This window comes from Diachasma alloeum, unplaced genomic scaffold (genome assembly GCF_001412515.2).
Source record: "Diachasma alloeum isolate Michigan unplaced genomic scaffold, Dall2.0 Dall_scaffold_00308, whole genome shotgun sequence".
In the NCBI taxonomy this organism is placed as follows: Eukaryota; Metazoa; Arthropoda; class Insecta; order Hymenoptera; family Braconidae; genus Diachasma; species Diachasma alloeum.
Window position 1 is genome coordinate 214816 of NW_021680447.1, and position 13766 is coordinate 228581.

General features: G+C 34.5%; 1 protein-coding gene across 1 annotated transcript in view; it reads right to left on the reverse strand.

Moving 5' to 3' along the window:
* Window positions 1–751: 751 nt before the first annotated feature.
* Window positions 752–13766, reverse strand: part of LOC107039831 — a 17251-nt gene continuing 4236 nt past the window's right edge. Inside the window, exons 2-8 of the mRNA XM_015259657.1 lie at window positions 13059–13254; window positions 12856–12964; window positions 11481–11582; window positions 7980–8382; window positions 5252–5761; window positions 2489–3100; window positions 752–975 (exon numbers count right to left, since the gene is read on the reverse strand). Coding sequence (XP_015115143.1) covers window positions 752–975; window positions 2489–3100; window positions 5252–5761; window positions 7980–8382; window positions 11481–11582; window positions 12856–12964; window positions 13059–13254 — 2156 coding nt within the window. The remainder of the gene's footprint in view (window positions 976–2488; window positions 3101–5251; window positions 5762–7979; window positions 8383–11480; window positions 11583–12855; window positions 12965–13058; window positions 13255–13766) is intronic.

A 13766-nucleotide genomic window follows, 5' to 3' on the forward strand; every position in this document is an offset into this window, starting at 1 on the left:
GAAAAAAATTAATAGCGAATTCGCTAGACCATTCTATTTAATTTCTATTGAACTTTCTATTAGTTTTTGGGCAATTCTATTGAAGTGCTCAATAGAAAATACTCTACAGAAAAAATGAAAAGAATTCTTTTTTTCTATACAACTTATTCTACTGAGATATTTTCTATAGAATTTCTCCGGCTCAATTTTTCCAAGTTTTTCATTTGATTTTATTGATGAAAAGAAAAGAAAAATAGAATGAAAATAACATGGCAAATTTTAACCGAGAAAATTCTATAGAGAATACCTCAACAGAATAAGTTGTTGAGAAAAATTGAATTCTATTTACTTTTTCTATTCAACATTTCAATAGAATCGGCGAAAAACTAAACGAAAGTTCAGTAAAAATCCAATAGTAATTTTCTAACGAATTCGCCAAGTTTTTCTATGAAATTTTTTCGTGCGTAATGCATTTCACCATTCCATTTAAATTTCTGTGATGAAAAATTTAAATCACACCGAATAATTAAAAAAAAAGAGTATTTAAAAAACCATTGAATTGACGAAGAAATGTAAAATGAAATTGCTCAGAGGAAATTGTCCTCTTCTCCCCCTGCCCCTAGATATTTGCAAATTACTTCGTAATTACTTTCGTCACTGCACTACTGAATATTGGAGGCATAATTCAACGTGGAAATCAATGAGAACCTGGCGTAATTGATCCAATTTGATCCAAATCAGTCGATTTCCCTTGGAGAAATATTGCTTCGGTTTAGATGAAGGGCTGCGGCTTCAGGCCCGCGCTGTAGCTGCGGTAGTTATTGAAGTACTGGTGTCGAGGACTCACTGAGGGTTGCTTTGTTATGCTCGCCATTGCACATCCCATAATCAGTTCCAGTGCACGGCAGATTGTTTGGTAGATGAGCCAGGGCCACGGTTTTGGGTATTCCACTGGACCGGAGGATTTTCCGTACCTCAGGGCTTCACCCAGAAGACCTAGAGCATGGAGAAAATATAAATTCGACGATTTTCAAACGATTACGTGATCCAATATGTATGACAAGTGCCTCATCGGCTTCTCGGGGCTTAAGGGGTAACAGAGGGCCACTGTTTCCTTGAAATTTGCAAACAAATTTCCTGCTCAAAGTTATTTTTTTTTTCTTCTCGTATATCCTTTCAGGTTTTTATGATTTGTTCCCCTCCCCCCAATCCGGTTTACTGCATTCGCCGAAGGACGAGGGAAAACCTCACTTGAGGGAAAAATCTGCCTAGCTTTCCGTCTCTTGCAAGACTCTCGCTTCACAATAAAAACGTGAAATTTAGAGTTTCGTAATATTTTGGCCCTCTCAGCCGGGAATCGATCCCGGGTCGCCTGTATGCCAATCCTACAGTCTAACCACACAACCACCGTCGTCGGTCACTCAAAGTTGTTCACATTCTTCGAAAAAGATACGGCACATTGATTGATTGATTGATTGATTGATTTTTCTCTCATATAATCGCCGCCTGAAGATTAATGTGCTCCGATTTTTTTCAAAAATTTGTAAAATTAGCGGTATTTTGTTACCTCCTAAGGGGTAACAGAAGGCCACCGCTTCCTCGAATTTTCAAATAAATTTCCTGTTCAAAGTTATCAATATTTTTCGAAACTAAAGAACATTGATCTTCAGCATCGCCTCCTGTAGATTTATGTGCTGCGATTTTACAACAAAAATATGGATATCTTTCGGCAAGAAATTTGCTCAAAATTTTCAAAATTAGCGGCATTCTTCTACCTCTTAAAGTAGTTTAAATAGATTCTAGTTGAGTCGTTGAGTGTAACGGGAAAAATGAATTTGGAATACCCAAAAAATGGTTATTCATCACTGAAAATTTTCAATATGAATTCTACATTTAAGAAATGCGAGAAAATCCATTAAATTCATACTTCAATTAATTTTTCAAAACAATATAGTCTCGTTTGAATACGGTAGTTTGACATAACACGCCATTTCGACCACGCAGAAACATGAATTATTTATTACAAAAATTTGATGTGGACGATAATGTTCATTTCTGATTTTTCAATGTTTTTTTTCTCGATTTTAATCTTCTAATAAAACTTACTGCAATAGAAACTATTTTATAGACAACAATCAGTAGAATCTTATCTTTTTATACAACATTCTCTATTGAGACATTTTCCATAGAAATTCCCCGACAATCCGAGCCCAAGAATTTTAATAGAAAAAATCTCAAGAAAAACATTCAAACAAAAAAATCGAAATCTATTGGCTTTTTCCTATAAAATATTTAACAGAATCTGCGCAAAAAACAAATAGAATTGTAACAAAAATTCCCTTGAATTTTAACGAAAATTCCTTCGAATTTTAATAGAATCCCCATAGAATTTCTAGAGAATTCCAATAGAATTTCCTAGCGAATTCGCTGAGGTTTTCTATTAAATTTTTTCATACGTGTGAACATGAAAAGAATTGGGCCAGCAAACGCGCTGGTAATAAATAATTACCATAAGATCCAAAGATCCTAGCGATATCAGCAACGCACAGAATGATCCCCATGATAGCAGTGGCATAAGTGACATTAAGAACCCTCTTGATCTGCGACTTCCTGGCAGCTGCGGTGCTGGCTTCCGGTATGTGAAGTGGAATATCGGATTTCGCGCGATTCACGTAAGCAATGTGATTTAGAATGGCATGAAGCGTGAAATCACTCGCGACTCTGTCCCCCTCGGGAAGGAGAGTGCTGGCAGCGGTGATATCCTCCTCCCCCTTGAGAACCTCCACGTTCTTCCAGGATAAGCTCTTCTTCCTGTGCTTTCCATCCTCCGGCTTATCCTTGGGCTCGTCAATCGCCATGAGCGCAGCCTTCTCGTTGCAATCCGGATGATCAGAGTCGGACTCCGATTTTTCCGGAATTTCCATCTTGGGAATTGATGTTTGGAAGTGGGTGGGACTTTTGTCGAGGGTTCTGATGCTCACGTCACTGCTTCGACGGTTTATCACCAGCGGGCTTATCCCGGAGAACTCGGAGTTACGGCGGTAGGACACGTCGGAATTCCTGCGGGACTCGGGCGTCTTTACTGCGGCCAGACCACTGATATCTGAATTTCTGCGGGATCCTGGAGAGGGAAATAATGATTGTGCTGCGGCATATTGAAGTATCGCTATTGATGTGATTATGGAGGGACTGCACGGGCGAACAAGTTGATATCTCGATTTTTACACAAGCTACACTGAGAGAAAAATCTGAAGTTCGATTTACTATAAGAAAATAGTTGAGGCAGTTTTGGTGAACGATACGATTTTTTTTGCATGCAGCACATAACATTATAGTAACTTCACGTGCGTAATTTTTGCAAATCAAAATGCAGTTAAACTAACCAGAGCTAAAAAGTAACCACGACAAATCTGTCGTGAGAAGAACTATAAAATAGTAGCAATGACTACGTTCCATTGTAGTAATCACTTCTCCGGCCATAGTTACCGTAACCCATGAGAAATTGTTGAGGACTTTTTTACTACAGTGCGATGGTGATGGAATATAGTCAGAAGAATCATATTTTTCTCTCAGTGTAGAGTGATTACATAGTTTTTTATGAAACAACGGAAAAACGGGAATATCTCGAAAACTCTGGATGAACGGGTATAGGTTTTGATTGATTTAAATAGAAGGCATCGAAACGAATATTTTGAAAATAAAAACTGAAATTGGTCCACTAGTTTTGAAGATATTTGCGGAAAACGATTTAAAATTAAGATCTAGAATCTGACAAAATTTCAGATTTTTTGGAATTATTTTAGCGACTTAATTAGGTGATTTTCTAAAAATTGACATTTTCCAAGAATTTCACGTTCTCAATTTTTTAACAATTAGAGAATGTGAAAATTGAAAGATTGTAATGCTTCCTTTCGGAACCAAATTTAATAGAAATTCGTAACGAATGCGTTAGACAATTCTAGTGGATTTCTGTTGAATTTTCTATTAGTTTTTAGTCGATTCTATTGAAATACTCAATAGAAAATATTTTAGAAAAAAAGTCAATAGGATTTGATTTTTCTATACAACTTACTCTATTGAGATATTTTCGATAGAATTCACTAGGCTCAAATTTCCAAAGTATTTTTCATTCTATTTGTCTTTTCTTTTCATCGCAAAAATCAAACAAAAAACGGGGAAAATTTGAGCCAAGGAAATTCCATAGAACATATCTCAACAGAATAAGTTTTATAGAAAAATAGAATTCTACTGATTTTTTCTGTAGAATATGTTCTATCGAGCATTTGAAAATCATGAATGTTCAGCGTCGTTAAAATTACATTTTGCGCAGAATTACTTAATTTTAATTTTTGAGAACATATTTATTCTTTTAGGTATAAAATCGATTTCTGGTAAAATTCTGAATATGAATAAATTTGTTACGATTTCGAACGAATGATTTTTATGGTGGAAAATTATTGATCATAAATTATTTATGAAAAAAGCTACGAGCTTTTTTCATTTTCAAAAATTGCAATTTTAAAATTATTTTCATCAATCTTTCTCTAAAAGTAAACTTTCTAATTTTTTAAAATGATTTTTAAAATGTTTTTCAATGGTTTAAGATTCGAGATTCAAATTCAGATCTGCAAAGTGGAAGCAATAAAATCATTGCAAAATGTCCGCCAATTAAGCGTCAAATGGGGCGCAAATTAAAGTTCTGATGTTTTTTCCTACAAAAGTAGAAAAGCATTTCACTGGAGAAAAAATAGCCAAAGTGCTTGGATACCCTTAAAAGGGATTCCGCAAAGTTTTTCCTCAAACCTTTTCTCACACACGTATAAAAAAATCGTATAGAAATTGCCCATATGGATTGCGTATAGAATTTCTATAGGATTTTCGTATATGATATTCGGATATTTCTATACATATATTTTTAATACATATTATTTCGATACAATTTCTGTAGGTTTGCTCCTGTACGACCCACTGCCACATGTACAGAAACATTTCGTATGGAGTTGCGACAGTTCTCTACGTTTTTCTCTGGAGCGTTTAGACATCGAAAAATGAGAGGTATGAAAACAAAAATTTATGAACAAATTGCTGTATAGAAATAATTCGTATAGAAAATATTCGTAAGAAATATTTGAATATGATATACGGAAATCCTATAGAATTTCTATACGCCATTCGTAAATTTCGAAAATTTCTATACGATTTTTTCATAGGTGCACGTGCATGATGCTTGATCCCTGGAATAATAATTTCAACAGAATTGTCCCCAACTCACCGACAGGACTGACATCCAGCACCTTCGACAGCCTCGGTCCCTCGTTAGAGATCATCCTCTTGGGTGTTCTGTTCCCAAAATCCGAGTTTCTCCTGAGCTTCGTGGCAAACTGCGAGCTCCTGTTCTTCTCGTGCGTAAAATCCGAGCACCTCCTCAGATCCTTATTGCTCCCACTCGGCGTGGGCATGTCCGAGTGCCGCCTGTGTATTCCCTCCGGAGTAATCGGTCTGCTGCTGCCCTCCCCCTGGGAGGCATTGTCATTAGTAAATCTAACGCTGCAATCAGAGCCCCTGCGCGAGCCCTTGGAGGCATCGCTGCCCCTGCGACTGCTGGCGATTGAACTTCGCCTGCTTGGACTCGATACCGTAATTATTGGAAGATTAACTGCTGCTGGGGTTGGCGTTGGTGGTCGAACGTACACCTCCGGCACCGTTGATGTAGCCGGCTCCTCCAATTTCTTGGCCGGGAGCTCGGGGGACTCTCGCCACTCTTCCAATGCTGATGACACATCTTTCGCAAAACAATTTGATTCAATTATTTAGTCGAGGCGGACGAAAAATTAGTTCATCTCGGGAACTATCAGAGGAGGATATTGATTTCCTTGATCGATATGGAATATCTCCGGAATTCCGAGATGTTCCCCGACATCCGCAAGTAAAATAATAAATATCAATAGAATTCAATTTTCCCATGCAACTTATTCTATTAAAATATTTTCTACACAAATTGCTCCGCCGAAAGTTTCCATGTTTTTTTTGTTTGATTTTTTTTTCAATAAAAAAAGCAGACAATCTGTCAATATAAAAAGTTGAATAGAAAGATGAACTTCTACTGATTTTTCTATTGTATATTTTGTATAAAAAAAGACACGCAGTGAAGCAGTTGAATTCTTCAATAGGATTGGCCAAAAACGATTATAAAAGTCAATCGGATTCCTATTAGTTTTCGGCCGGTTCCGAAATTTTGGCCGAAATCCCCACTGAAAAACATTTTATACTAAAAAATCAATAGAATTCGATTTTCCATGTAACTTATTTTATTAAAATATTTTCTATACAAATGGCTCCACCGAAAGTTTCCATGTTTTTTTTGTTTGATTTTTTTTCAATAAAAAAAGCAGACAATCTGTCAATATAAAAAGTTGAATGGAAAGATGAACTTCTACTGATTTTTCTATTGTATATTTTGTATAAAAAAAGACACGCAGTAAAGCAGTTGAATTCTTCAATAGAATTCACTAAAAACTATTAGAAAATTCTATCGAATTTCTATTAGCTTTTGGCCGATTCCAATGTTTTCGCCGAAATCTTCAATTAAAAGCTATTTTATAGTAAAAAATCAATAGAATTCGATTTTCCATGCAACTTATTCTATTGAAATATTTTCTACACAAATTCGTCTGCCGAAATTTTTCAAGTTTTTTTGTTTGAATTTTTTAACTGAAAAAAGAAGAAAAATAAAGTGGAAAAAACTTGGAAAATTCATGTCGAGAAGTTCAAATAGAAAATCTCGCAATACAAAAAGTTGAATGGAAAGATGAACTTCTCCAGATTTTTCTACAGCATAGTTTCTATTGTATATTTTGTATAAAAAAACACGCAGTAAAGCAGTTGGATTCTTCAATAGAATTCACTAAAAACTATTCAAAAATTCTATCGGATTTCTATTAGTTTTTGGCCGATTCCAATGTGTTCGTCGAAATCCCCAATTGAAAACTATTTTGTAGTAAAAAATCACTAGAATTCGATTTTCCCATGCAACTTATTCTATTGAAGTATTTTTTATGCAAATTCGTCTGCCGAAATTTTTCAAGTTTTTTTGTTTGAATTTTTTTACTGAAAAAAGCAGAAAAATAAAGTGGAAAAAACTTGGAAAATTCATGTCGAGAAGTTCAAATAGAAAATCTCGCAATACAGAAAGTTGAATGGAAAGATGAACTTCTCCAGATTTTTCTATAGCATAGTTTCTATTGCACATTTTGTGTAAAAAACATGCAGTCGAATTCTAAGATAGAATTGGCCAAAATTCTATCTTAGGATTCTTAGAATATCTTAGACTATTAGGAAATTCTATCGGATTTCATTAATTTTTGACCGATTCCGAAATGTTGGCCGAAATCCCCAATGAAAAATATTTTATACTAAAAAATCAATTGAATTAGATTTTCTCATGCAACTTATTCTATTTAAATATTTTTTATACAAATTCCCCTGCCGAAATGTTTCAAGTTTTTTAGTTTGAATTTTTTTTAATGAAAAAAAAAGAAAAATAAAATGATAAAAACATGGAAAATTCACGTCGAGGAATTCAATCCGGAAATCTCCCAGTAGAACAAATGAATAGAAAAATAAATTTTATTCTTCTGATTTTTTCTGTAGCATAGAAAAAATTTCTATCTAAAAAAATAATTTTATTTAAAAAATTGTATTGTCTATTTTGTATGAAAACAGCACGCAGTAAAGCAGCTGAATTTTCCCATAGAATTCGCCAAAAACTACTAGAATTTTCAATAGAAAAGTTGAGTAGACATTCAATACTATTGTCTATCGAATTCCCTATTTTTCTACGGAATTTATCCCAGAGATTTCATTCCCCTATTGCTCCCCATTCCCGAAATATTGATGAAGATGTTCATAAAGAATGAATACACTCATCACTTCATTCCTCTCCATTTGAGAAATGAATCCTCTTTCTTATCTCTCCGAACAAAAGAACAATAGTCACAAACCTTTCCGGCCCTCATCCACATTGACGGCCTCATTGTCATCAGTTTTGTATTTAGGATTGAGCAAGGTAGGCACCAAGGCCGCAGCAACGGAAGTGGCTAGATTATTGTAAGGCGCGAGCATGGCCAACTGCATTATTCCCTTCTGATTAGCCACTGAATTATCACGCGTTAACAAATTATTGGGTAATGTTCTCAGCAAGTGCATGATTTTGTATCCAGCGTGGAGGAAGGTCAGGTACAGAAGTATACTCCAGGTGAGGAAAATTGTTTGTACGATGTACTTTGTGATGAAGTGATTGTGAACCGCCAGGGCTATGTCGCTCGCTATTATGCAGGAGAAGTGGCATGTTATGATGAGACTCAGGCACGACTCCTTCTGCATCCTCTCCGGTCCGAATTTAAGCTGCAGAGAGAGGGCCGGGGTAATTAGGTCAGGTGGTTGGGAGTTGATGAAGGGGTTAATGGAAGGAATTAATGAATTTTGGGGAGTTTAATTGTGCAATTATTCTGGGATTTATTGACGGTGCGGGAGAATGGCAAGAGACCTTTTTGGTCACGTGTGAAAAAATTTCGTAGAACAACGTAGCGAACTCACTAGACAATTCTATTGGATTTCTATTAAAATGCATTATACAATAGAAAGTATTTTATAGACAACGTCAATAGAATTCGATTTTTATGCAACTTTTTTATGCAGCTTATCCTATTGAGATATTTTTTGTAGAATTTCATCGGCGCAAGTTTTTTTGTTTGATTTTCTTGATGAAAATAAAATAAAAATAGAATAAAAAAACAGAAAATTTCAGGAAATTCGATAGAAACTATCTCAGTAGAATAAGTTGTGTAGAAAAATCGAATTCTATTAACTTTTTCTATAAAATGTTTTCCATTCAGCATTTCAATAGATTCGGCTAAAAAATAATAGAAACGTAATTGAACTTTACTTTATCTCGCTAGGTTTTTCCATTATATTATTATTATAATTTTTTTATTATGACTATTATAATTTTTTTACGCGTGGTAACTGGGGACACGTGAAAAAATCAGCGAGATTTACGAAAAACAAGTGGGAAATTGCTTTTGTCTTCGCATAATTTTTTTCCATGGAATTTCATTTATCCACGCACGAAAATTGATTATTTTAGATTTCTATTGAACTTTCTATCAGTTTTTGGCCGATTTTATTAACATGTATTATGCAATAGAAAATATTTTATAGAAAAAGTCAATAGAATTAGGTTTTTCTATGCAACTTATTCCATTCAGTTATTTTATATAGAATTTCTGCGGCTGAAATTTTTCAAGTTTTTTGAGTGATTTTATTGATGAAAAGAAGAAAAAAATAGAATGAAAAAACTGAGAAAATTCGAGCCGAGAAAATTTGATAGGAAATATCTCAATAGAATAAGTTGTGTAGAAAAATCGAATTCTATGGAATTTTTCTATAGAATGTTTTCTATTAAACATTTCAATAGAATCGGCCAAAAAATAATAGAAAGTTCAATAGAAACGCAATAGAATTTCCTAGCCAATTCGCAAGGTTTTTCTGTTAAATTTTTTCATGAGTGGTAACTGGGGCACGAAATGTACGAAAAACAAATGGGAAATTGTTTTTTCCTTCACATCATTTTCATCTATTGTATTTCATCTATCGTTTTATATTGTTTTGTAAAATTAACTTATATTTCGACTTTAATCAATTGTGTTAGATTTCTCGTGAAAATTCTTGTATAAATAAAATGAAAGAATGATGTTATCTATATTATCTCGAAACGTGGATAAAAGGGCATTCGAAAACCGTGTTCGTGCATAATTGGAAGTATTTGAACATTGACATCTGCAGCTGAGAGAACGCCTTCATAGAAAAATCCATTTATTCTATTCAAAAATTCGAAAATTCAACTGAAAATGTTATGCAGACATTTGGAGCATTTGTTTGTTTCAAATAAATTTGTTCAGCATGAATGAATATTTCTTTCAATGTGTAGTCAACATGTTCTGTCGATCATTCTTCCCAAAATCAATAATTTCTAAGATAATTGCGAATGATTACAATCTCCACCCATGCAGTAAAAAGTTATTGAATGAGTTCCAAGAAAATTCGATGTAATCACAAAATTATGTCAGAAATTATTGTTTCTGAAGGAAAATGTCAATGGGCATTCTTGCAACCAATTACATTTCATGTGAAGAAAAAAGTGCTGAAATTTGTTCAATCTGCTGCTGAACTCCATTTACAACGGTTTATTAAGCCTCAGTCACCTACTGCACTTCGAGCATTTTCATATTCATTGTTTTAAGTATCGTTAAATCTTAAGCATCTTTATCTTTACTCAATCGATACTCCATTTTGTAAGGACACGCATGAAAAAATTCAATGGAAAACCTAGCAAATTCGCTACAAAATTCTATTGGAATTATATTGAAAAATTCTATTCGTTTTTTGCACCGATTCTATTGGATATTCAATAAAAAACAGTTAATAGATTTCAAATTTCTGTTTGAATTTTTCTCGTAGATTTTTTCTATTAGAATTATTGGGCATAAATTACCTAAGTTTTTTCCACTGGATTTTGTTTTGTTTTCCACTGCAGAATCCGAGTGAAAAAAACTTAGAAAATTGATGACCAAGCATTCTTATAGAAAAAATCTCAAGAGAAAAATTCAAATAGGGTGAATCGTCCAGTGTTCGAACGAATAAGGTCACAGTTATTTTTGACGTAGACTTAAAAATATAAAAAAGTCGAAAATTGATTTAAAAATAATTATAACTCCTCTGTACATCTCCATAGATAATAGAAAAAAATATTATGGATATTAATTGACGATACAATTAATGATATGAATACAAAAAGCTGAAAATGTGTGAAAACCCAGTAATCGAAATGCGTATTCTGTGATGGGAATATGCTATTGGCGGCGTGTCATCGAAAACTGTTTTTTCCGCTGGTAATAAGGTAACTTAGACATTTTCAATCATCACAATATCATTTGGAAATGTCATAATTTTATTTTTCATGTATAATGCGAGGCGTCTCTACCTTCTACTAATTTATTTTATAGAAAAAGTACCAATTAGTTCGATTACTGGTCTAATTCGAACACCGGTTGGTTCACCCTGAAAATTTGAAATCTATTAACTTTTTTTTATCGAATATCCAATAGAATCAGCGGAAAAAACAAATAGAACATTTCAATAGAATTCCTATAGAATTCCACCAGAATTTTCTAGCGAATTCGCTAGCTTTTATATTGATTTTTTTCATACGTGGACTTCGTGGTCACAATCTTATTCTGAATGAATAAAAATAAATAAAATGAAAGAAACAATAATAAATTTGCTGTGAAAAAAGTTATGCGGTAGTTTTCCTGAAATGACTCCTCGGACCGGTGTCCGCACGATAAAAATGTCAAAATGGATTTCTGTTCTCGAATCTACCCCTAAGCCGGATCCCTGTCGAATTTCCGGCGTTTATTTTTGCATAGTGATGATGAGTGTACCTGGGTCAGCTGGAGGAAGGCTAGCTGGATGAGGCAGAAGGCCGAGGTCACACAGGGAAAACCGATGTCCCACAGTACTGAGCCAATTATCTTCGGCATTGTCTGAGGAAAAACGAAATTAACAATTAGGATTCAATTCAGTTTTTCCGCTCTATTCACTTTCTTCAATTTTTCCGAAAAGTAACCATGACAAATTGTTTTTTCTTTCTTTATTTTCAGTTTACATAAATTTACGATTATATTAATTCTATTTGGTTGCTAGCGTAGTGAAAGAAAAGAATACGCAACTAACGGGTACTTTTTACTGCAGAAAGTTTTTCCTGGTTTTCTTGAGAACTACAACATCTATTATCACCAGCTTTCTTCAGCTGTCTCGTAAACTGAAAATGGCGAATTGATCACGTACGAAGATATTGGAGAAGGAAGCAAGCAATGCCTTCACTGGGAAATTCTCTGGGATTTCAATTGGAATTCTATTGGTTTCTCGCTGAGTTTATTGAAAAATTCCAGAGCTATTCCACGGGTTTTTGAAAATAGAAATATCTACTAGAAAAAAATTGATATATTTATATTTTTGTCAATGAATTTCTATAGAAACTATGGTAAGAGAAAAAATATCTGTTTAAAAGCGGCGCAAAAAACAAATAGAATTTTTCATCAGAATTCCAATCAAATTGGGTTTTCAAGTTTTAAAAAAGAATTAGAATTCTAATAGAACTCCAATAGAATTCCTTAAGGAAATTGGTAGTTTTTATTTCTGAATGGAACCCTTGTAATCGTCCAGATTTCACATTCTCTAATGTTGATTGGAAATTATGTAGAATAGTCTGAACCGTAAAAATACGAAATTTGGAAATTTTTAGAAAATTGAGTAATTAAGTGGCAAAAATATTTCCAAAAAATATGAAATTTTTCTAGATTATAGGTCTTAATGAGGACTAACTCTGTGCAAAATTCCAGGCTGACAGATCTAATAGTTCTTAAGAAAAAGCGATTCTTTTTTAAATCGTTTTTCGTTAATATCTTCATAACTCGTAGACCGATTTCGATTTTTTCAATTTCGAAATATTTGTTACGATTTTTTCACACGTGCAGAGTTAACCCAGAGTTAACTCCGGGTTTGACTCATCAGGGTCTGCAATAACTGAGTCTTCAAAATATTCAAAAAATCTATTATTCACGGGAAGAAAGTTTTTGATGAGCATCTCCGTGAAGGTCTGCATCGTAAATTTACCGAGACCTCGAGTGACACCGTTTTTATAGTTCCATCTCGGCGACTTCTCGAGATAATGCCACAAACATAAAGAATGAAGAGCCCTCGTGCACTTTATGACCCAGAGAAGAAGAAAGAAAAATTGTTGAAAGTATTATTTACCTCTTGAAGATTGTAAGGATCTATGAAGAGGCAAGCGGACCTTGAGACACCCAGCAAACACAGAAAGATGTTGATGGTCGTCATAAACGGCCGGCTCGAGATGAGAGATCTGCAAAGAGACGAGAGTAAAATTCCTCAAATAATTAATCAAGCCCTCCGTAAAGTGCGGATGAACAGTCAGATTCAGAATCAGAATCAATTACCGCAGATTCAAAATCGAAAAGAGGGTGTAGAAACTGAGGACGAAGAAGAGACAGGCGAAGCCGTAGGTGTGGAGGGGAAATATCCATCTCAGGTCTTGATTCACCGACGACAGTGATGGAGCTATGAGGAGCTTGTCCAGTGGTGGAGCACTGGAGTCGACACAATTCTGACCTGGATTTGATGTTGCATTTGTGCCTGAAAAATTCGTGTGGAGATAAGAGCGATAAAAGTTGGGGAAAATATGATGGGGCGGACGGGAAATTCCGTTTTCTACACGGAGAGAAATGCTCAGTAAAAACTACGGAACTCACAGATCGCTCTACCATTACGGAATTGACTCGGAAAATTTAAGGGTGCCAAGTGAATTTGGCGATGACCTTGAAAATTGACATTCACCAACAAAGTTATAATTTTTTTTAATAATAGTATTAGACAGATGGTGAACATCGGTGACAATTTTAAAATTTTAGAACTTATGGATATCGAGAAATTAAATAAACAAAATCAGTCTTATACACGGCCTCTTATGGAGTTTTGATTAAATTGAACGTTTCAACCCCCTAGGAACTCAAGAAAAATTTGAAAAAATTTGAAGATATGGGGAATGATGTGTTCAATGTGATGGCGACAAAAAACAATGGGGTACCGGGGTGAATAAGAGAGATATTTCAACCCGCCGTACCCATTTGATCCCATGCTTTCTCGAG